The sequence below is a fragment of the Stegastes partitus genome, unplaced genomic scaffold (genome assembly GCF_000690725.1).
Source record: "Stegastes partitus isolate 25-593 unplaced genomic scaffold, Stegastes_partitus-1.0.2 Scaffold1031, whole genome shotgun sequence".
Classification (NCBI taxonomy): Eukaryota; Metazoa; Chordata; class Actinopteri; family Pomacentridae; genus Stegastes; species Stegastes partitus.
Window position 1 is genome coordinate 1 of NW_007578762.1, and position 26073 is coordinate 26073.

Here is a 26073-nt window from a genome sequence, read left to right on the forward strand (position 1 = left end):
AATCCGAGCAGTTCCAATAGGGTCTTCGCACCCTTTTGGGTGCTCGGACCCTAATAAATACCCAAACATGAATATAAACCTGCTTTTATTAAGGAAATGTAATAAAATCCTTTGTACATGACCTCTCCACAGAGGTTCATTGTGTCCATACATGCAACTCTCATGGTTGAGGTACTGTTACAAATGAAAAACTAAAACCAAACTGGATCCAATGTCGGACACTTAACTAAACCAGGGTCCCATTTCGAGTTGCAGTTTGGTAAAACTATCACCAAATTCACATGCACTTCATCTGGGGAGAAAAGGATGAGAGAGTCTGATATACTAAACAAATGTAGGCGCACATGGTTTGTAGCGTTTTTAGGTTGTTTTTTTTCCCCTCCAGTTTATAAAAAGTTCACTTATACAAACAGACAAATGTTTCATTCGTTGCTCTTTCCTCAATGTACAGCTCACCTTCTGCAGAATGCATAGACACAGAAAGCTCATCACAACCAAAGAAGCTATGGTGTGTTATCATTTACCAAAAAAATGTTGAGAATCACAGCTGCAGATACTGCACTTACATGAGAACAGCTTCTAAGTGTGTACAAAGTGTAAACCATAAGCTCAGTTAAACCATTTGAATATTCTGTTACATAAAAAGGGGTCACTTTCCTAGTCTCTAAAGTATTTATAATTGTTTCGATTCCAACAATATGGCACTAAGTGATTAAAAGCGGACCTCATTTCAATAAAAAGAAATTGCTTCTTTTCAAACGGTGGCAGTTGAAACAAATGCAGTCTCACACGGTTGATTTAAAACAAGCATCTAAGTGAATACAGTCAGCTGTAAATGATGTCAGCAGGCTTTGAAAACAACACCACCTAAGCTGCTTCTGATGACCACTAGTTTCATATTATCAATATTTTCTGAGTAAAAACTGGGGTACAATGTCGTCATTTTAATCGATGCTTAACCCTAGTGACTGATGCTTGTCCTATATTCTGACACTGAAAATATTCTTATAGTAAAACAAGAAAATGACTTTACTTCACTAAATATAACATTTATCCAACTTAAGATTTCACCACAAAAATATGTCTGTAAAGGATTCAAATGACTTAATAAGTACTCCAGGATTTTGATTGCAAATCATGGCTTTTCTTTTTTTTTTTCTTCATCTTCTTCTTCAAAATAGAAAACAACTGAAATTACAACAGTTCATCTAATTGTCATTTGAAGCAATGTTTTTTGCCCTAGTTCCACAGATTTTTTGTTGTTTTTTTTGTTGTTGTTTTTTCAAGTGAATTAAATTTTATTTGCATTGCCATGACGCCGAAATGCTCCATAAGGCACTACGAGAGGCAAATCCCATGTTTCCAGAAGCAAAAGTCCCGTTGCGTCATTGCCCCCTGTTAGTGTGACGGGTTTGGAACCCAAAATGAGCACTTGTTGACTGGTAGGCTTGAGTCCAAGCTGATGACAAAAGAAGGCTGTTGCCTCCAGGATGCCAACCTCGGAGTGTCGGGGTCACACAGAGTGGCAGTTTCCATCCAGACGCACCAGTGGGAATAGACACATCTCGCCTGTGCAGAGCAAAGAAGAACCAAATGAAAAACCGAACACATGTAAAGGCTGGATATGTGAGTGTGCTTGTGTGTGACATTTAAAGCGTGTCATCATAAAAAACCTACACTGTAAAACATCATGGAGGAAGGCTCTGCTTATTTCTAGTAGTATGTTTTTAAATGATCAGAACTTAGAAATTATGACTTCTTATGAGGGATGCACGATATATCGTTGACCACATCGGTATCAGCAGATATTAGTGTTTTTTTCCCATATATCGGTATCAGTCCGATGAACAAATTTAGCTGATGTGAAAAACTGATGATTGTCTAACATCAGCGCCTTCGTCCCTACATTTGTTATTGCTGCTAATTTCACCGGTGTTTTACTGGAATGGTTCTGGACTAGAACAATAAATATGTTAAAATATTTTTTATTTTTGTTAAGTAATAAAGAAGGCTATGTGGTCTAATTTGGTTTCTTCTTTTGAATAGTTTTATGTTCTCAAAGTGCTTACTTATCCTCATTTTTCAGTGTGAACAAAAATTGAATATCGACATCGGTAATATCGGTTATCGGCGATATCAGAAATCTTAATATCGGATATCAGTATCGGCCGGAAATGTTAATATCATGCATCACTACTTCTTATAGCTTCACATCCACATCAGTTCTTTTTCACATTATTTGGACACTTCCATGTCACCATTCGTATTAGTTTTCAGTCATTTTCAATCACTGTTTACTTTTGCTTACAGTATAAAACTGCTGGGTTAAGTTGATTAGGTTCAGGGAAAGATCCTGTTTTAGGTTAAATTAGACCCTTGTAAACACTTCTCACAAAGCTTCCCAAGGCTGCCAAGGAGATGAGCATCGTCACAAGAATAGCCATCAAAGAAAAAAAAAAAATCTAACATTTTTTCTGCCTTTTTTTTGTGGAAAATAAGTTTTGTTCCATGAACCAGCATCTTCAACTGGGCTGTAAGTGCATCGTGGGAGGATTTGATACTAATCTTCATCGTGGCTTTCATTGTTTTGACTATTGTGAACAGAAAAATCAATCAAAAAGAAAGAAAAGGGAGTAATTTCTGATGTGTTAAAGACAAACAGCAACATATTTCACACATGTACGCTTTCTTTGAACTACAAAACTCTTAAATGTTGAATGATGAGACCTCAAAACATGTTTATATGTTCTGAAAATAAGAAAACAGTTAATTTCAAGTGAATTCAGCTTATTATATTTACATTAATGCAATGATATAAAACGAGTTGATTTCACTACATTTCGTAATGCTAGAAGCAACAATAAAAGACCTACCCTCTAGATTTTTACACTCTCTGTTCCATACACGTTGTAGCCTTCACGGTACGTGGCAAAATTCTGGGTGTTTGCCGGAGGGGCTGGCTTAAAGTTTTGGGCATTCTTTGCCAGCTTCAGTCTTTTGGTTTCTTGCCGTGACTTATAGCAGAACTCTATCAAAGCCACGGTCATAGCCAGGCCAAGCCCTCCCACCAGAATATAGAAGACTCCTGCCACGTTGCTCAGGCTTAGTGCACTTGTCTTGTCCTGGGGGAGGTAGAGACCACCGTTAAGACTTCTTTAACTGGCACCGTGAGGCTGACCTCATATACACCCAACACAAAGCCTGTATGTACATCCTGCTGCGCTACCACTAATCAGTAACTTTGAGGAGGTTTGCTAAATGTGTCTACAAAACCCTCTGAGGTATAGTTGCTTAATTTAGCCTATAAGTGAGAGAGAGAGAGAAAAAAATTGGAACAACTTAAATGTGTCTAAGTCCTCCTCTCGAGTTATTCGTAGTCTACAGAGCTGGGAAGGTGAATGTAGAGAGACTTGCTATCTGTCCTGCTCCGTGGTCTCTTTACGAGGCCACGTTTAGAGGAAGGCGGTCGTGGTCGTACAGGTCGTAAAGATCAAACACCCTCAATTCCACTATCATAGCTGCTCAACTTAACCTTCAAAACACTGCATCTGTACAATCAAAGTGGCAAGCTGTGGAAGGGGAACTGAACCATTTTGCTGCTATTAAAAGCCAAACAGTAATATTGAAATTCATTTATGTGAGTTTTATCATTTGCATACGAAGCCTGGGGGACACTTTACAGTCCTGCAGGCAGTAGAGTCTATTTATACACTTCTGCTAACTGGCATATAAACTTCTTTACATTGATTAAAAATGTACAAAAACAACAATAATGTGTTCCTTACTCCGACACTCCAACTATGAGATACGACTATTAAATACCATTTGACCACTTTGTGCTCAGATGGTATTTAAAGGTCAGTGTGGACTGTCGGAATAAGGACGCCGTCGGGAAATATACACCAACAATTTCACATACAAATGAATAAGACCACTGATAAACTAAATTTCAATAGAGGTTTGGGTGATAAATAGCAGTATAATGGTTTCAATTCAATGATTCAACTTTTCATAATTTTATGATATGAGTAAAAAATCGTGTGATCATGCTGCAAATTATAATTTTTTTTTAATAAATTGAGAATCGTCTACATAGAATGAGTTAATGTAATGAGTCATGAGTGTGGGTAAATCACAGTATGTGTGGCGTTTAATGTTTTTCACGTGTTGCTCTGAGGGCAAAACAAAAAAAGTATTCAGCTATATCATGTCATGATCAACATGTCTGAGAGAAAATGTATGCTTTGGATGTTTGCATATGAACAGTTAGGTCAAAATGCATTTTGTATAAAAAGACCTGCAGCGACTGACCTTACTTCCAGAGTCCTTGGTTCCACATTCACCCTTATCGTACCACCATTTGTTTTTCAGCTTGTCTAAGATGCCTTGTTCACTGAGTTTCAATACTGCAAGGTTTACAGGAGTTCTTCACGTGGGAAATAACATAAATAACATTGTATTATGTTATTTTATGTTATTCAACTGTTTTAAACTACTTTATACTGTACAAAGCGATAGAGTAGGGTCCTGGCCAACATATCACAGATAGCAAGCAACACTACAGTATATATGTATCAATATATGACTTTCATGATCCATGACTACCCTAGCATGCCAGACCCCACCTATATCGCTTTGAGTAATCGGCACACACTGATCACAAGGAGAGAAAAGATTTGAAATTGCAAAAAATAAAGCAGCTGCTGCATAGCTTTCAGAGAATGAAAGGAAACAGAGGCAGTAATTGCTGAGGGCACGTTATGGTTTTTTTTTTCTTTTTGTGCTATGGGCAGCTTTTTTTGATGTTTAGCAAGGTGGATCTAACAGGAACCCTTTCCTGACTAACAGACAAACACAGCAGTCCAATTTCATTAGCAGCTACTAGAGGCTAATGTCTCACAAAGTCACCCCTTTAAACGCAGAGCAACCCACGTTTGCACCAATCAAATGAGATTACAAAGAGATCGGGAAGTGGCTTTGGTTCTTATTGCTTTTCTGTGAAGTTGCAGCGTTATCACGATTGTCTGTTGCTCTGCAGACACACACATGAAGACAAGAATATACGACTGTAAGAGTCTCTAAAGAAGTTTGGCTGAAACAAATCTCCGGAGGCAGAGTCATAATTTTTTGGGAGGGGGAGAGAGGGGTGTTTGTTTTGCAGAGACATTATGCTCAATTTCCTTGACTGATAGGTTTCCAGGCTTGTTTCCTTTCAGAAAAAATGATCAGTGTTTGTAATTCAACATCATTAAATATATTGTATTCACCACTGTGTTGTTTGCTGGTTGTTTGCCAGATAGAATACAAATCCTGTTGTCGGATAACACATAGAAAAGAAAAAGAAAAAAAGGGGGGCAGGTGAGCTGTAGTCCTGGTTTCCAGTCAGAGCTCATTGAAAGGTAAAGTTTTGCTTATTTAGTTTGAGTTTTTTAAACTGCCTCAAAGAGTCAAACAGCAGAAACCAGATCTGTGATTTTAAATGTAAACTGTAATCGAGCTCGCCTCTGCACCAACACTCACTCCAGGGGACGGAGCTCAGAATCACATCGCCAGTTTTACTTCTGTTTCCAGTTTCTGCTGTTTGAGTTTTCTTGGCAGGAAAGTGAACTTTAAACTAAGTGACTGTTACATGAAGTTTGTAATTGTACTATTCGGACAATGACACATTTTGGATGCTTTTTTATTTGGAGACACTAAGAGGGTGAAAAAAAGCTTTCAAATGAAGCAATTTCATCCAAATTGACAGTTTTGCATAATAGTTGTGCTTCAGAGTGCCGTGATTATCACAATATAAAGCATTCTTTTAAAAGATCACTATGGATGAGCATCATGTTTGGTCTTATCTTGTGTTTTATGTCTCACTGTGACACTAAGAGAGCCTTCAGTCTGTTCCAACAGGCCACACAGCCTCAGTTCAGCACGAAAATAAAGTCATACAGTTTAGATTTAGAACCCCTCTGATTGATACTCATGCTGCCGCCTCCGGCCTTTGACCTCCCTGAATGGAAAACTAATTTTCAGGACTGAGTCTGGTTCCGTCGGAGGTTTCTTCCTGTGAAAAGGGAGTTTCTTCCTATCACTCTTGCCAAGTGGTGCTCAGGGGGAATCACTGGGTTTCTCTCTAATAAAATACTGTAAGGTCCTGACCTCACTGTGGGAAGTGTCCTGAGTTGACTTCAGTTGTGAATTACTGCCGTATAAACAAAACTGGATTGAAAAAAACCTACACTGATTAAATGTGACCTTGTATTTATAGGCGTTGTTCTCCTGATCAGCATAAACAGTAAGGATCAGCCGGGTACAACTACTGTAGCCGGATACCATCGACTCCGTCCTGCAGCATTCTGGGAAAGCTGAGCTACTCTACTCACTTGCTTTCTCTATTTGCTATGAATTATAAATGTCGTTTTTTTCCATCCCTCTGAAAAACAAAACAAAACACTGCATTGCAACAATTGCTGGTCATCAGATAAAGACCCTCGAACACACCACCAGGTGGTGACCATGGACTTTTAAATAACACACTGACATGCACGGTCCAGGGTCACAGCTTAGAGACACGACAGCATCTCTGGAACTTGCCTTAGCTGAAAAATAAGAATAATTTCACCCAGATATTATGTAATTCTCTGCACGAAAACAGACAATAGAAGCAGCTGGAGGGACATGTTCGGTAGGTTTGATGTCAGATTATACTGGAAACTTCCTGACTCTGCTGGTCAGAGTGCCGTCTGTGATTTAAAACACATTTAGTAAGAGTCTTCATCTACATTTTAAACAGGATATGAATGAGTGTCGTCCTCCTTTTTGGAGACTTGAAGAGAAATCAAAAGGACCTCGGAGGTGGAAAAAGAGCACTCGTCAAAAGCTCTCAGTGGGGGTTAAGCAGAAATAAAGACACTGGATATGTTTCCCTTCAGAGCCCCGAAGCAGCTCCACTTGGTAATTGGTTTCTCCCAGAGACATAACATTACAGCATTAGGGTGTTTTTGACTGAATTGCTGGCTGCAGTGTGGTGTGTACTGGCGAATAACTGTCATTTACCGTCAAAGAGAAAAACACTGTGAGCTGTCCCAAACCTCTGAAGTAATAGCGTCTCACAGCTCCTCTGAGAGCGAACTCAAACAGATAAAAAGGGTGATTTATCAGGCCTGGACTGACTCACATTTACAACAAACTGAGAGCATTTCTGCAATAAACTGCTCACATTAAAGCAAAAACAAAGAATGATGACAATGTGCTGCTGCTGCTGCTGCTACTCGGAGAGTTCCTGCTGCACTGTTTTACCAACGGCAGCGAATACGACTTGTTTTAGTGCTGAAACTGAACTGTTGGCTCAGTTAATGTCACCAGCTGAGCAGAACCTACAGATTAATCTGGTTAGTGAGTCACACACAGTGTTTATGCACTGATGTGTCCGTCAAGAAAACTCAACATCAGCCTCAGTTTCTACAGTTGTGAATTTATGAGCCATTATGTGACATTTAATAAAGAAAAGTCACTATAACATTTCAAGTGTTTCTAATTGTTGAAGTATTTCCCCTATTGAAGATATTTTGTATGATTGCGAATGAGCTGTACCAGACTGTCACTCATCATCTTTTCATACATGAGCGTCTACTTATGTAGGCCACCAGTTGATGCCTTCATATATATTTATCATTTTTATTAAATATGTATTATAAACGACATCTGCTTACATAACTGTACCTATAACCTGTACAGTCTAAAGTTATCAGCCATGTATTATAAACGTCTATATAAATTATTAGTGTAGCTTTTAGGATTTTACATGCAGGAAAATTGAACACATACAAACACATTTGACTACTTACATTATGTTCCTCTTTGAATTCTTTTCCTTTATGTTTCTCTTTCTCATTCTTATTTTTACTCTTATTGTTTTTATTCTTACTAGCTTACTGTATTATATTATTATAATATACATACATTACTATATTATTAGTGGTATTACTGGGATATTTGTTGGTATTATTTAATTAAAAGATGTTCAGTCAGATTCATCTTTAACTAAACTAAAAACACAAGTGAACGGAGTCTGTAACTGTATTGCATGTTAGATTGTCCATCATACAGTTATTGGTGCTGAATTATTCACAATATTACCAAATTAGTATTTTTATTTTCCAGATATCACCGTTATCATCCACATTGGTGTATGGCAACACCCTTTCTGCTCACATTAAACAGAAAACCTTCTGAAGTGATGTAATTAAAACTAATTCAGTGGCTCTCCTACATGCTTATGGCTTAAAAAAAATAGCTTCATACACATCACACAGTGTGAAAATCACTAGGAAATGTAAATGTGTGTTTTGCTCTGTGCCAAAGATACTCACGTATGCAGGTTTCTCAATAAGTAGCTCACCTCTTCGGTGTTCTACCCGTTGACCTGCTGACTTTTCCATGTTTATCCCTAATAATGTGCTCACAAGAAGGCAGCTTTAAGACATTATAAACATACAGTCGCCACAGATAATCACCAGCCTGCCGTATGATGTTTCACAGCAGTCACAGTAACCTCTGTGTTCTCTCACTTTTGCAGTCTCTCTGATGACTGTCTAACTACGTAAAGCCTCATTAATTATGCATCCAATCAGATTTCATTCATTCTCTGAATATTTCACATAATTGCTTCCCAGAAACACAAACATGTATGTTGTCTGTGTGTTAAAATATTCTAAAATAATCTCTTGGCTCCTTTGAGAGTGTTTTTTTTCTTCTCTCATTACATTTTAATTTGGTTAACTGTGTCTCTGACAGTATGAAGTGTCATTTCCATTGCATCAAACCTTTTAACAAGAAGTCTACTAATTATTTTTTTCCTCAAATGGAAAAATCACATCTTTTGTTAAAGCGATAAATGAAAGGAGTCCAACCCTCCGATTGAGTGCGGGGGTGGACAGAATATCGTGAACACCTGTGCAATCTATTGCAATGCAATACATCAGCTAATGCTATAAATCTTACATTTGTGAAGCTTAATAATTCATAATGCTCCGTTTTTTTCATGGAGGCTGAATCAAAGAGGTGGGAACGCTATAGTTTTTGACACTGCGGCATTTAATCATATCTTGGAATTATAAGCTTCACAAAGAAAGCATTTATTCTTGTATTGGATTTGATGCATTACACAGGTGTTCCTCTTATTGTGTCCACTCTCTGCTCCCTCTGAGTTAACACAACTTTACCTTTCAGTCTGTCTGCAAAACAGGAGCACAGGAAAATGGCAATGGTGTCTAAAAACAATCAAGACCACACGGTATAACATGAACCACCCATGCAAAGAAGTGACTCAAAATCACAAAGTGTGTGACGTCGAATGAACCCACAACGATGTAAATGTTTGAAATCATCGGTTAATGCAGGCACCTGTAAACAGTTGTAGATATGTTGTTTTAACATCGTGAGTCTGTCTGATTATAAAAAACACATCAGAATATCTATTGATTTGTTGTGTATATATGTGTTGAATTGGATACAAGCATTGCATTGATTTGATGTGAATGTCACATTTTGTCAGTGGTCGTTACATACAATATATTTGCATCTCATCGTTAAATTACCCACACACGCTTTTCTGAAAGTGAAATAAGGACAAAGAAACGTGGCAGTCACATGTGATACTGTTGCACTGATCGACTACTCTCTTTCTAGCCGGGCCTAAAGGGATCGAGGCAAATTGCCAGCGAGAGGAGACGGCTCCTTCGTGTTATCCCCTCTGGTAGTATCCATACCCTGCTCACTCAGGGTTGGATGACTAGAGTCAATAACAGCAAAGTTCGCCCGGTCTCTTCTCCAACAAATAAGTGTACTGTGGTCATGATGCAAGCTGAAGAGCAGAGGCAGAGATGGATCCAGAGCCGGGCTGTGACTACGCCCTGGTGTCTGAAACACAACATCAGGGGCCTCATTTATAGAGAGTTTGTACAACAGATTTGATCGAAGAATAAAATCCTCATCGGTGTCGACACTTCATCGACGCTGATGTGGGAAAAGTGTGAGTGAGGATATATTGTTACACTACAACATGTGCACAGTATGTTTAAGCAAGACAGGCTTTGAAATAATAATAAGTGAAGCTTTTCATCTATAATTGAATCTCTCCTCTTTGTTTTGACTCGACATGTAAAGTGAGACTGTGTAAGCTTGCAGTTTGTAAGTGATATGTACTTTCTGCATCTGAGTTTTTCCAAAGATAAACATTTCTTATTACAAAAAAAATGGGCACACCAGATAATTCAAGGCTACTCTTATTTTCACAGCGGTAGCTTATAAGCAAAAGTTGCACAGCCTCACTTTCATGTCTGGAAATGTCACTTGTTTGCACATCAACATCTTACGCAGAAACATGTTATTACGTGAGAGGGTGCGATTCAAATCAAATCCTCTTGTACAAATGGAGCCCCTGGTCATATCTTACACTCTACTACTGCAGGGTTTTACCAGGTCATGGAAAGACTTTGACTGGCCTTGGATCAAGACCAACCAAAGGTTTTCTGTCAGTCGTACGCTGGATTTCGGTGAGAAGGATGTTGGACAAAAAAAGTTTGGACCGTTAGTTGTCACTCTGTCATTAGAATTCTCACGTTTGCCTGCGATGCTTAGTCCCCTCAAGACAACGCTGTTCCCCGTGCCTGCCCTAACGCCCAGGCGGCAGATTGGAGAGTGCATGTATCGATCAACTCGGTCTCGCTGAGATTAGATCACTCCTTCTGGCATAAGTTTGAATGCAACACACAAAGCTTCCATTTTGGCCTGTGGATATAAAAAAAACAGAGGGAAGTACGGTTTCTGTCTTTCATAACCACAAGCCAAACCACTACTCTGTCACAGTTTCAACCGCCTTTCCTACGTCTGTTTGCTGTATCTGACATCATTGGGCTTTTCTTTTTTTCCTCCTCCATTAGCCAAGTAAAGGGTTCCCAGTTGATCACAGTTGCGGAATAAAAAATGGCAAAAAAATATGTCACCTGTAAACAGGCGATTGGCCCCAGAGACTAGAGTCAGTGACGACAGCCTTGCCGATTACTCTGTTCTAGGATACCCGACTTTGGTGACATTGAGGCTGACCTTAGAGTCACCTCCCCCGCTGCCGCACTCTCCCTTGTCGTACCACCATTTGTTTTTCAATTTGTCCAAGAGGCCTTGCTCATTCAGTTTTAACACTGCCAGGTTAACAGCATTTCTTGAAACGATAAAACATAACTTGTAAGAAAATGAACAGGTCCGTGAGAAATCTAATATAGAATATTAGTAAAAAATAGTGATAAATATCAATGGTTCATATAGGGGGAGCACGGGAGGGACAAATTGGTAAAGAATTTCACTGGTGTGGAAGGGTAAGAAGCATTTGTACAGCAAAGAAAATGTTAAATATTAGAGAGGTGGCATGGAGGGTTACATTGCTCGTAACTGAAGTGTGCGGGATGGGGACATTCTGTCATTGTTGAATTAGAAATAAGAACATCCAGCATGCAGCTTAACATTCATCACAACTGACAGACCAGCATTTGAACTAGCAAATTAATTAACGAAATAGTTCAGTGTTGAATTAGAGGCAATGCAAAAAAAAAGAAAACAAAAGGCACCACAGAAACCAGGAGGGAAGAGGAGAGGTTCAGGAGGGGAAAACAAACAAGGCTGGGGAAGGTGACAGTGCACATCGACATTCAAATGGACACACTGAATGTGACTAATATACCAATAAACCTCAAGAGAAAGAAAGAAGAAATAAAGAGACACAAACCAGATAAGACAGAACGACAACAAAAAAATGGCAAAACGCGTTGATTCAATTCAGAGAACTCATAATACGGTTCACTCAGTGATGCACTCAGAAAACAAAAAGGAAGAATTAAGGAGTGAAGGAAGAAGAGAATGACAAAAGGAGACATCAGGGTAGGTGGAATACTATAACAACATGGAGGATATTGTTATATTATCCCACCCACCTTAATGCAGAGCCTTTCGGTGTGGCCACACCATAGCCCTTAGAGTCGAGGTTGCCGCCCACTTTCATGGTGTCACATGGCTTCCGCTGCTCTATGTACTCGTTCATAGTGGATTCGAGAAGAAAGGCAAACTTGCCCTTCGACTTTCGTACCCGGGAAACCCCGTCTGGTGTTGTCTTGGCAAACACTGAGGGTTCGGCTGATTTCATGTATGACCACATTTTCTCATAAACTGCTATTTTGGAGCGCTGCATTCGGGGAACAGAGAGAGAAGACAGAGACAGTTTAGTTACGCAGCATTATTGGCAGACAGGAACACATTCATACAGAGGCGCTGTGGGTTTGAATTAAAAGAGCAGTTAGGCATTTGGTGGGGGGAAACACAGTTACCGTCTTATTGGGAGTTACATGAGATGCATCGATACGACTCTGTGCAGCGAGTGGAGCTGGAGCCAGAAGGCTACAAGAGCAGGGAGTGTACTCACGTTATTAGAGTGATGGAAGAGGCTGGATCTTATAATTCAAGTTATGATTTTTCTTTGGACCTTCCAGTATCTCAAAATTACACATTTATGGAACATTTAAGATACTGTTATGGGATGAAGAGCAGCTATATCAAAAATGATTACTGCCACTAAATAAGAATAAATAGGACTCATAACAAAATCACCAGGAACTATATAGACCGTCTCTTTTTCAAATTAGATTTTGTTCATTTGTAAACAAATACTAAGTGTGAAATGAAATCAAATATAAATCAGGGTGTAGAACAGGTTAAAGGGCAACAGTCCAGCCTAGGCCGCCCTCTTTACAAGTATGTAGTGCCATGATAAGTGGTGATCAAATTCTCTAAATGTGCAGAAAAGGTGCTTGTTTTCTTATCTCCCATAGCGGCGTAGGATACACAGATCCATCCTTCACAAGAGGAAATCAGTTGTGTCGTGGTTTCTAAGCTATTACGCACAGGCTTGTGATCAGAATAAGCACATTAACCATAACAGAGAAGAACAGAAGAAGTATTTATAGCTGTATGATGTTTTTAATTCAACGTGGCTGAAATGTAACAATGATGAGTGTAAATTTGCAGGTTTAACATTATATGTCAGTTGTTAACAAATAAACACACCTTAATTGGGATTCAGGTCGATAAATATGAGAGGACAGGAAGCGACATTTGCATTGTGAGGACTGTTTTGTTTCATGTTTGTGACTAGGGGCCTTTATTTCTTATTTTTTATTGAGTTCCAACCGTGGTATTTGTTAGAAGTAGTATTCTTTACAACATGGAAAGAACTCATGAGATGAACTACTTAAGATGTGCTATTTCTGAAACACTGTAGCTCCACCAGCAGATTCACATCAACAACATCCACCATCACATTTTCTCAGCACAGCGGTTGTCTTTTCTTATGTCCTCAGGAGGTTCCTTCACATCTTTCCTTGACCTCCTGATGCTCTCCATGGAGGTCAGGGAAGATGTGTCGGAAAAGACATATTTAGCCACAACTCTGCTTTTGTGTAAAGGTCAAAGGTAATCCTACCAGCATCTCTAAACGTCTCTGTTTGACACATTACATCTCATTCGTTTGATCTGCACACAAACATAATCGCAGCCTTTGTGCTGTGATAACCGTTTTCCTGCTCGAGCTCCGTAGCCTGACACTGCAGTCGTAGCAATACTTTCATGTAACTCCCAGCTAAAAATACAAATAACTGTATTTTCCAAAATTCCTGTTGGTTTAAAGCAGCTCTAAATCACAGGAAAATAACTACTGCTGCTCCTCGTGGCTCCAATGAGAGACATCACAGCAGGTGAATCCCTCCACCTGCTGTGACATCACAGATTGGGGGCGTGGCCAGGAGTCCAGCGTGTCAGAACATTTGAGCACAGAGGGAGCTGACAGTTTTACGCCTCCTTTACCCTTTAAATGCACACAGTGCAGCAGAGGTAGTGGGCTTTTTGCCAGCAGCCTGAAGTCTGACAACCTGGCAGCTCAGCAGAAGTAAACTGCCGGCCATGTTTAGTAGCAATATTAATAGAGAGAAGTGACCTCCTCCTCCTCCTCAGTTTATGCTCCGACCAGCAGGTCACAGCTGGCGGCACAATCATCACGGTTTTGATTTTTTTTCATTTTTTCAAATCCATCCTTTTACACATCAGCACACTTTCCATTTGAGAATACTGTGCTTATGTAACTTTTACATTTGTAAGGGCCTGTTGTGCTGCAGCTTCAAATGTGTAGTGAAGAGGACAAAAGACGGACACATGACATGTTGATGTCAGGCAGAACAGGAGTAAAGCTTTTCACTGTTGGTTCTCCACTGGATTTTTAAGTGCTACTGCTGTCATATTATAGCAATTTACATTTTAAACATTACCGTTGGTGAATATGTTAGTATGAACTCACCGGTAGTTCAGTCTAATGCACATCAATACCACAGCTCTGCTTAAAATTATACTTTATAGAAGCTTCTACATATGTCAGTGCCAGTAATGCAAGTGTAAGAAATGTTTATTTGGAGTAATACAACATCGTTTATTTTTTTTATATATCTGCATTTAATATTAACCACCCCCCACTGTGACCTCAATAATAAACATGAAGCTGTAAATGTAGTGTAGAATTGAAAATTACAATTTATAGCAGAGCTGTTGTTTTGAATTGAATTAGAGTTTACATGTGCACTGATTATACAGTGACTGGTAAGTGGATATATGCTTTATAAAATGGTATATGTAATGTAATAAGTGCTATTATAGTAAAGTGATGGAAGGAATCAACGCAGCTGCTGTTTGCATTATTCAAATATATTATCTATGTGTGTCATTTCTCACTCTTAGTATTTGAGGTCAGTCTCTCCAACCCAGTTATGTATAATGTTATATAATATGATAATGTGGTCTAATTATGCGACATTATTTTGTCTATCTTGGATTTTAACGTCTGGGGACCAAATTAACACAAGAAGTGTTTTCACTTTAACACGTTATCCTTTGAATTAATGTGGTTTGTAGATACATAAATCACACACAAGCAGATTTGCCATCAGTCCCACTGCTTTTTTATCTCCCCACACGCCTTATCATCTTTTTGCAAATCCCAAACAGTAACTAGTGTCAGGCCCGTGCAGGTTTTCTCTGATGCACATCTTCCCTTAAAAGCAGCTGACAAATCAGCAGGTTGTCATGCTAATTATTGCACAGCCATCGGATCTAACGGAGCCAATTATTCATGAATCCACATGATAATAAGTTAAATATCATCTCAAACAGTTTGTGTTTTTTTTGCCGTTTGACTGGGTGTACAACTCCTTTTGTAACGGCGCTGCCTTCAACACATTTGACCTGCTTACTCGGAGACTGACAGCTTCACCTCTGTGGCCCAGTCAGCTGCCAGCTGGAGCGGCTACAGACATGCACAGCACAGCGCTGCTCTGACACTCAGTATGCTGCTAAAAATGGCCAGCGAGAGGCTGATCGCTGGTCACCAGGGAGCGAGAGTACACAGCTGCCTACAATAGAGGGGGAAAAATAGAGAGGCTGCATTAAACTGGACTAATGTGACCTTCTGTGAGCGTGGAGAGGGAGAGAGGCGCCTCAGAGGGAACTTTGGGTTGAAACTTTTCCCTATTTATACATGTGACAGTCAGCTTCATAATCTGGCAAACTAGAAGAAGAAGAAGAGATGTCAAAACTCATTCCGTCACATATTTGTGACGCTTTCTCATTTACAGAGCCGGGATTGGAAAACGTTTCTGTAAATCCGATGTTATTCCGTGCTGCTTCATTTATTACCTCTTTAATTATTTTTTGAATTGTTCTTGCAATCCAATGCATTTGATACAGAGGAACAAAGTCCGTGCTACTGGTTTTACCCAGAATGTATGTTCAGTAGTCGTGTGAGTCACTCCCACATCACATCTGGTAGGTGAACATAAATGAAAACATCGGTGTAAACTGACAAACTATGTCAGCTCAGCGTCGCGTACGACAACATAAATAATTCACCAGAGATGTAATGGATTGTGGGCTCGGGCTAGTAAGTGAATCATTCTTGACATATGCACGATTTCAGTTCAGCGGAGTGTTCATATAAACACTCTTAACATGACAATAATAGCTGATGACAGGCCTTGGCCATAGTGTGAAAAACAGCAATTCTTTTCTGGGTTACATGAAGATGCACGCTTGTCAGGAGCAGGCTGGTCAGCTGTGTTGAAATCTGTGTAACTCCTCATGCTGTCAGACTGATACATCACAGAGGAATCTTCTCACTACAGCAGTCGTGGCCGAACAAACACAAATTATTCAGCAAATTATTCTCAATTAACTCCTGCTGTAAACACAACAGTGATGACATAACTAGCCGGTCATGTCCTCTGGCCTGCGAGGAACCTTTGGGTTCATCCGCTCTGGAAACAAACTGGTCCTTCTTCCAGCTACCAGTTTATCCGTCAGCAGCTGACGGGAGCCGAGAGTGATTCATGGTCCTGTGTGTGTCTGTCACGCTGTCATCTCCAAACAAAGACAACAGGCCAAACAAAGCCTGTGCACTCTTTCTGCTGTTTTATATTTATCTGCATGCGATATCTCGTTACGCGCATGGCTAAGTATGTAATTATAACTCATTTACTGTATGTTCATGATCACTGGAAGCTAATAAAGCAACTAAACAGGAGCACGGCTCATTTAGCAGCATCTCTGTTATTAAAATCAGCCCAACTCACTGCCATAGTTCTACATTTCTGCTCTCCTCGGCTGACGTTCTGTTTATTTTCCCAACTTCTGACATTGCTCACTCTAATATTGTTTGCAACACACAAACGCCACAAGTTATTATTAGCAGTTTGTTGGGGGGTTATGTAAATGTAGGACATTACTAAATTATTATAAATAGGAGCTTTAGAGGCAAGTTCAGAAACTGTTATGCGCTGCAGTGTATCACAAGTTTGGCATCTGGGAACTAACTTATAAGGAATTAGCTTTCTTGATTAGATTTAGATGAGATGGTTGATAACGCTGTCGTGTCTGCGGTTCAATGTGGAGCTTTATTAGTTAGCTTTGCACAAATGCAAACAAGGAGAAACAGATAACCTGCCGCTGTCCAACGGCAACAAAATCAGCCAACCAGCACCTTTGAAGATTACTAATTAACGCACTACATCTTGTTTCTTTCAGACACAAACAGAAAAAGTATAATTTGTTGTTTTAGGGGGAAATAGCTGCTGCAGAAATGCAAAAAAACACAGCAGATTTAATTCTGTTTCTGTTTGTGTGCAGAAGAAGCACAGAAGTGAGAATGTGTTATTGAACTTAAGATTTTTTTTTTATTTTACTTTTCCTCCCTGCTTTAGTGTTTATGCTAAGCTAACTGCCTGTCTAGCTGTACACACTGAGCTCCATTTCAACATTTCTAGCTGAAATCTGGAAAACACTTGATCATCTGAACATCTTTTCTTGAAACATCAACATGTCACGAAGAACAAATTTGTTTAGTCATTGTGATAATTTGTTCTGTTGTAGATTGAAAGCTGGACGACACTGATTAAAGGGAAATGTAATCTACGCGAGGAGGTAAATGTAATGCATTTATTTTAAAACCAAATGCCATAAATATGAAACTATATCAGCTGTGTGCTGCCAACAAGAAGCTTGCAGAACATTGTGATTGGAGCAGATTTATACATTAATGTAAAACAAGAAATTGCACTTACTGCTGTTGGACACAAGTGCAAGTATTTAGGAGTTTTTAAAATCCATCTTTGCACAGTCTAACATTTGCACACTGGGTACCTATTTATTTATCTTTTTTTAAATTTTCTATTGTATATTTTGTTTTATATTTTATGTGTGCCTTCAGTGTCGGGTGTCTTGTGGAGTTATCTGTGTTTTTTAAAGTAGCTGCTGTAACAAAAGTAATTTCCTGTAAAAGGATCAATAAAGTAACTATCCCATCCCATCCTTGTCATTTTTTCCCCCCAGCAACAAGTATTTAAGCAGTTTAGGATGCAGGTTTGCAATAACAAATGTTCTGGTCCCCACTCAGAGCATCATTTTTCTTATTGCTCCCCAGTGCTCGATTGTTTTTGTTGTTGTTGGGCAGGCTCCAGAATGACGAAAGGCCATTATCTGCACATTAGAGGCTGAAAATTTGCATTATTACAAATCCCAGTGAAATGTGGTCTAAATGTGAACGTTCAATCAACGTCTTCAGACAGTCGGTGAAAATGAGGTTCATACTTGAACCTGTTCTGAATGTAGAAGTGTTGTCAGGAGAAAAATGCTCACTGGGTATCTTCATGTTTAACATACAAATAAGTGAAATTGATATTCTGATCTAAGGTTTGGCAAGAAAGTCAAAAAGTGTATGCAACCAAAAAATGGTTTTATCTCTTTAGATGCTGTATGTACCTCAGTCCAGATACGACAGCAGCTGATCTGAATGTTGTAGAGAGGAAAAGAGATGCAAACTTTAAATCTACTTCAACTACCACTTCAAGGCCTACGAAGCCCAGCGCTTGACAGTTTTGCAATCCTTCCTCAAGACTAGAAAAAATAAATAAAAGTGCACGTTATAAAACTCGCCATGTTAGTTATCATCACACATTGCGTACCTTACAGAGGCTGTATGATCTAGATGAAGTGATACATCCTCTTTGATGATCCCTGTAAAAGGCATTTACAGCTCCTATTAATCATTATCTTTTAATCACCAGATTTCAATAACCACTGCTCAGTTCTGCTCCCCTGCACTGACATTTTCAGTTTGTAGGAAGAAAGGCCGGTAATTTGTCACTCAAGATGAAGCCACTACATGTCTGTCAATTATCTCCTCGGGAGCACCTTTGATAAATCACATCCTGCCAAATACATCATGGATTTGGAGCATCTACAGAGTGGAACTGCTGCTTATGGAGCTGTGTTTAATGCGATGATTCACCGGGACGCCTCTAAAATATTCAATTTCATATATTTGTGGGGGGAAAAGGCACCTAACAGACGTGCGCATGAGGTGTTTTTAAAGCTGCTGCATGTGCCAATCAACTACAATATCTTCTTTACTTCGTCATCTCTTCCATAATGCTACGATAAACGGATTACAGCTTCTATTTTGACAGAGAATTACTGCTTGCCTTGTCACTCTTATCACATAATAAACCAATCTCTAACTTGAAAGTATTTTTAAACAGCACAACTCTGGCAAACTTTGTGGGAGCGTTCTGATTAATCTCACATCTGTTGTGTGTCCCTCTGCTCATAATAAGAGCTTCTCCTAAAACACTAGTTTGAATTATTATACATTAAAGCAGAAGTCAGCACAAGTAGTTTGACTTTCTCTTACTCTTGAATGTGTATATTTTAAAGAAGATGCATCTAAAAGATTTAAAACCAGACTTGCTAGAATCATTTTCCAATCAACCAACTACTTGAATTCAGTTTGTTGGATTCTCTACTCTCGGCAGACACTTTTCCATATGTGTATGTAATATTTTAAAACGCTGCAGTCCAAGTTACAGATGGCCTCCTCAACACTAATCATAGCAATTGCTGCATTTCAGTGCTTTCAGACCTCAGATCAGTTTGGCACGGCGGACCATTCTGCTCGAACGCCTTCACAAATTGGTTGAGGTCACAGAATTATTACACTTGGTCACATTCCCCTTCAGAGCTAAATGTGCTAAATAAGAAACGGAATCCGTCATCCCAAAGGTAAAATCAAGCATGCGTGCGTTTTATGCATGCGTGCTTTAATTTAATTATGCTTGGACTGACTCTGTCCTAACAAGGAAGTCCTGTCCTGCCAGCAGCAGACGATCAAACCCAGTGGACAGAAACATGCTGTATTTATGCTGTTTGTAAATCTCAGAAGAGATCGTAAGATGTGATTTAATGTCTGGCTGATGCACAGTCTGAGTTCAGCGCAAAGTGTCTTCCAGATCACTCCCAGGCCTAAAGGAGAGCAGGGTTTGTATTTATCAAATGTCTGAGGCTCACTCCGAGCAATCACACCGAGAGAACAACTGGGACTAAAAATAGAAGCAGCTCAGAGCTGGACATTCGATGTGAATGACATTTCCATTTCCGAGGAATAGGGCGTCCTTCTGTGAGATTGCAGTTTTGTGACAGAGGCCCGCAAATTGGAATTATAATGACATCTTCTAGTTCTTCTTCAAAGTTTTTTCTAAAGTTTCAAACACAAAGACAGAGCAAAAGTGATAGTCAGACTGAGCTGTCATTTCATTTTATTTCATTGTGTATAAATCGCTGAGCAAATCAGAGATCTTGGCAGCGATTCAGAGGCTGAGACAGAACTACAGCTCCGCAATTTGACGCAGAGCTTAAAAATTATGAAAGTATTAATAGAAACACAGGCTCACACAATGCTTCACCTGCTGCTAAATGATCAACACTAATTAGTCAGAGTTATTAGTGTTCTTAACGCCGCAGCCTTATCTGTTTTTTTATTGTCAGACACTTGTGCACTGTGTGACTTTGATGAGGACATTTGGCCTCATGCTTCGGCAGCACTTTTGAGTCGCGGAAATAGAAATGAATCTGCATATTAGCGGAGACGCAGTGAGACTAATCAAAGTTTGGTTTATGACTCTACAGATGGTCGGATGAGGGAGCATAATTGTCCCAGTTTCATAGATGAATTATTCCTGTTGCCAAAAATCTGGGATAAAAAAAAATCTTTTTATTTTGTTGGAGAAAACCAAAGTTAATTTTGTGGACAAAATGGATTTGCAAACAGGCTGATAACTGGCGTCCTCTCCTAAGCCTAATACCATAATTTAGCAACGTGATAGTCACAGGAGGACTGATGTTCTGCTTGGAGAAAATATGAGCTCATCTTAGCAGTGTCTTTTAAATCACTTAACAAAATAAATGCATGTAATTTCCTATTAGCTGTTTACTCCTTTAGACATACTTAAATCCGTTTGATAAAAAAACAGCGCAGCACTGTTTTATGATGTAGTGAATTAATCAAATTTAGCTGTAGAACATTTGGTTTGGTTTCAGGATTTTAGAAGCGCTGCATCAAGAAAAAAAAAAATCCAGTTATAGACTTTTTTTTATTTTTATTGATTATTCCTTCGATTTATTACCTGGCAGGTAATAAATCAAACCACACAGGAAAAGCTCCAGAGAATTATTCAGTTCTGTGCTTTTGGCCATCGCCGTGTTGGAGGAGGTCTCGTTATACGGTGCAGCGACAGAATGTTGACAGCCAGAAGAGACACTTACCCTAAAGAACTCCTTAGTGGAGCCTGAGTCTAACGTCCCATAGGCGATCTCTGTCTGTTTGGCCAGATCCTCGGCGCTCTCGATCGGGGACACCATCCTCTCCACGGTGAGGAAGGCAGCCAGGTTGGCTGTGTAGGAAGAGATGATGATGAGGGTGAAGAACCACCACACTCCTCCGACGATACGACCCGAGAGAGACCTGGAGGGAGGAAAAAGAGCAAACATGGACATATGAGAGCAGTGTGCTCAAACCTACATGGGAGGAAGGAGGAGATGATTTTCCATTTCATCTCCTGTGTTGTGAGGTTTACCACACATCCACAGCTCTTTAATTGAAGAAATTTCAAACTTTGTCCAGTGAATCCATTAAGTGATGAGAACTATAAGCGCATCTGCATGCCTCTGGTGATCGCATACTTGCATAAATGAATTTAATGGAAGTCTCATTAACTCAATATAGCTGCCTATACAGCTGATTAAATCTTTGAAAGCAATAATAAGCCTCATTAACTCAATCTAACTGTGTCCACATTTAGTGTTGGAACTAATTCAGGTGAGCAGCCATCCTAGTTAGCCCGGCCCAACAGCAGCCTGAATCCAGCAGCCGGCATGCCAGCCCTGAGCCGGCCCAGAATCTCTCTGGCTCTTAGTCCTGTTATGTTGTGTATATTTGTCATCTTTGTTGAAAGAAAGCAGGTGCTAGTCTTTAAATAAACATTACTAAGCAACTGTAAGCATTTCTTGTGCCAGGTAGTAAGATGTTCTGCTTGTAGTTGATGTTGGTTTAAAGAGCCCATATTGCACATTCTCATACTTAGAATTTTATTGTTGGGGTCTACTAGAATTATGTTTACATGCCTTAATGATCAAATAACATATTACTTTTGTCATACTGTACATTGCTGCAACACCTCGCCTCATCATCTGACGTAAATGTTTCATTTCAGCTCCTGTCTCTTTAAGGCCCAGTTTGCTCTGATTGGTCAGCTGGGCTCATGAAATCAAGGCGGCATTGTTTACTGTTTACCATGACCCTAGATCCCTCAATATAGGGATGTAGTCCAGCAGCAGTCCTTTAAGTAAGCTGTTCATTCTTTATTTGGTGGGCCAAAGTAGCTGCTAGACAGGCATCAAGCAAATATGCTACATGATGATGTAAATAAGTAATTTAAGTACAGCCTTGACTTCAAATGAAGCATTTCAGGCAAGTAAGGAGCAGAGTGTTCTGTACGAGAGAATAACTCCCTTCGGCGTGGACTTTGGGATTTGTAGGTTTGCAGATCTTTTACAACTACAAAAAAAGCTATGAAACTCTAAAGGAAAGGGAAGATCCCAAAAAGCATAATATGGGCTCTTTAAAGCTGCAGTCGGTGTTTGAAGATGAGCACAGACATTTGTAAAGTGTTTGATCTAGTTCAAAATGTAATGCTCTCCACTACACTGTTAGACCAGAGAGGATAGAAGTCGTCTTAAGTAAAAGCACCATAAGGCTCTGTTACTGAAATCAGGGCGTGAGGAGCCAAAGTGCTCCATCACACAGATTTTCCCATCATGCTCACTGGTCCTTAACCCATTCTTCACAGTTTTCAGCGTAAAGGCGCTGACTCCAAATCCACCCCTTACCCCAGGTTCATATTTTTTAAATTTGACTCTTCTCTCTGGCGTCGTCTCCAACTTCCACACACTCTGAATATGCTGCTTTTGGATGAACTCGCATTTCAAACAAGGATCCACTTCATTTGCACTAAATCTCTGCATTGCAGATGCACTGCTCTGGATTTCTCCTAATACGCTGTTTTCACAGCTTATTTGTGCATTTATTCTGTCCTTGTGGTTTGTTCAAGTTGGAGATATTTTGTTTGCCATTCAGAGCTGCACTCAAATCCTTCCGTGTATTGGTGCTTCACCATCAAAGTTTCAGAGAGGCTGTTTTCTAGGCAGATTTTGTTAGTCTTATCTGAAAACGGCTTGTAATTGGGATAATTCTCAAAAACAGCTTCACATTAAGGTCAATTTCCCGACACAGACGAGCTGGTCTAAACATGGTGGAGCCAGAGGCAAAGTTGTAGCCATAAAAAATGCACTAGAGGCTACAGAAGGTGTGATTAAAGTATGGAAATCAGAGAATACATTTCCTCCTCTGGTGATTATCTTGGCCTGGAAACTGATGGTCTGTGTCAGGGCTATGTAGAACTGTTTAGCAAAAATTATAGAATCAGCAGTTTCCATTCTAAAACTGCATGTACTTTGGAGCCATAATAAGATCCCCCATTTGCTGCTTAATTGATTTTTTTCTTTTTTCACTGATTCACCGCAGAATGAGAAAGCTACAGATTCAAGCTTTGAAAAAGCTGCTTCCTCTGTGCTTCTTCCCAGAACGAACTCAAGTTATGCTCCTGCAGTGTCAAAACTGCAGATGCAGCGAACATCTGTCTTCATACTGATCTGATAACAGATTAACTTACCACCCTGACATCCCTCTGAGCAGAGAAAATATTTGCATGCGGTGGATGTTCACTACATAAAAACTATATTGACTTTAAACTTATGTTGGACAAGCAGCATTTTAGACGTTCAATTAGTTTAACATAACTGAATAAAAGTCATATTTTGTATAATATTTATTTTCCCTGCTGACGATTTTGTGCTCTAAATGCGTGCATTATTTGATACACTTGTCCCTATCTTTTAGATGTTCTTTATATAATAAAAAAAAATGAAGAAGAAAATCTGAAAGTCAAATGTCCCATCAATACAAACCCACATCTTTCCACATCAATAATTATTCTATTTAGTGTCATAGAAATAAGTGAAAACTCTTCCTTGTATGTCTTCAATCCAAAGTCGGACAAGAATGGATGTCAGAAGCAAGAATCCTTGAAGAATAAGTCAGAGACACCACAACAGTGCTGAGCGAAGAGATGAATGGATGGAGAGATGAATAGAGGGGATGATTGGATGGCCATTGCATTGGAAAAATACATAATGTAGCCATGGTGCTGATGGCTTTTCCGCACAAAATACATTATATGCGCCAAGTTGATGACCGTAAAATGGGACATGCAGCAAAAACACGGTAGCCCTCCAAGAGTCATGAGGAATCCAAGCCGCTGAGTGAAATGTAATGACCCCAGTGCATTTTACAGCCCTCAGCATGGTGGATATAAGTTATTTTGTGGATGCAAAGCATCACTGCTGGCATGCAGCTTCAAAACAAATGGATATACAGAACAGGATGGGTTGGAAACAGAATGGGAGGAAAGTGCAGTGAAGTGGATCGTGAGGTTAGGTGGACAGCAAAGCACAAAATAACCTATATGCACCATTGCAGGGTGGAAATGCATGTATGGGACTATAAAATGCAGAGAGATGATGAGGACATCTGAGAGGTGGTGGAGAATGAACACAACAACCAACCTTGGTGAGATATCGCATCCTTGCTGCATGAAGGCACCCAGGGAGAACCACAGGCTATTAAAAATCCCAAAGTCGTTGGGCGGGTCGGGAGGGCTCTGAGGGTCTTTGGCCTCATCGTTCTCGTCCAGATGCCACTCGTAAGGGCTGAAACGGCTCACCAGGAAGAGCACCACACTCACGCCGATATAGGCAAAAACTATACACATCCAAATCTCATAGGCCAGTGGGTCCAGGAAGGAGAACACCCCAGGCTTGGACTTTTGAGGCTTCTTAATCATAATGGAGATGCCCAAGCTCATGAAGGGCTTAGAGAAGTCTATCACTTCCTCCCGCACCAATGTTATAGTTAGCGGAGCCACAGCTATGTCAGCTCTCTGTGAAAATGGGAACAGGCACACTGGGAGTTAGTCTTACAGAAGACAACGTAAATAACCAACCAAGGCGTTAAATATGGATTTAATAAAGGAAATATTGATAAACCCTAAAACCAAAGTCAGCTCTACAGTACATTCATGGAATAAACTGATTGGATACGGTGGAATGCAGCAGCTTAGTATATACTCAATAGGAGACCTGTGATAAAGCCAGTGAGAGGGAATCTGCCATTTGAAAATGAGTCACTCAGCATTTGTGTTGGTTAATGTCTTTGTCTCGGTCCAAATCTCCTCCATGAATCAAGCGGAGGGTTGGAAGACAGAGGTGGAGGAGCTTATGCAAGCAGTTCATGAAATGTGAATCAGACTGTTAAATTCACCTCCAACGGATCCTCTGCAATGCCTTACAGGCTTATCAATTAGTATGAGCGACTGCAGTGACAAGAAATTTACAGCGGCTGGAGTTAAAACTGTAGAAATGTTTAACACAGAGGATTCCTATAAGGTTATGGAGGGTCTCAGCCAAAAGCAGCTGTCCATTATTCATTCTTGTTGGAGTCCATTTGCATCTGAGCGGCTCATTAGTAGCAACACAAATTCAGTGTTGATTCACAAACACAGCAGAGGCCTTGTCATGGCTGTTTCAATTACTACAGAGGTCATCTCTGCCTGTCGAAGCTATTAATACTGGTGTAGTCATAACAGCAGAGACGACACACGAGACTGAGGATCCTGCACCGAGGCAGATCTTTTTCCATTCCAGTCTGCCGTGTGAGATTTTTTTAACATTATTCATTCAGCAGCTGAGGTCTCATAAAATATGCAAATCATCTTGTTAAAGCCAGTTCAAGTGTGAGTGATCCACGAGACGCATGATAAAAAACCAGTCAGGTTGATTTTACAGTTGAAGAAGGGCTTTCCAAAACCCACTCAGAAAAAAAAAATGCATCCCTTATTCTGTGTTTTAAATTTGATGGAGGCTTTTTTGCTTGTACTGTCAGGTATAATTCTTCTTCACACTGGTGACAGCAGGGGAGCGTTATCTAACAAGACGTCT

The 26073-nt window shown here is 39.8% G+C and overlaps 1 protein-coding gene across 1 annotated transcript in view; it reads right to left on the reverse strand.

Annotated features, from left to right (window-relative positions):
* Positions 1-68: 68 nt before the first annotated feature.
* The window catches only part of gria3a (glutamate receptor, ionotropic, AMPA 3a), an 84997-nt gene continuing 58992 nt past the window's right edge, over positions 69-26073 (reverse strand). Inside the window, exons 11-16 of the mRNA XM_008295205.1 lie at positions 24643-25016; positions 21226-21424; positions 11976-12223; positions 11095-11209; positions 2874-3122; positions 69-1569 (exon numbers count right to left, since the gene is read on the reverse strand). Coding sequence (XP_008293427.1) covers positions 2877-3122; positions 11095-11209; positions 11976-12223; positions 21226-21424; positions 24643-25016 — 1182 coding nt within the window. The 3' untranslated portion in view covers positions 69-1569; positions 2874-2876. The remainder of the gene's footprint in view (positions 1570-2873; positions 3123-11094; positions 11210-11975; positions 12224-21225; positions 21425-24642; positions 25017-26073) is intronic.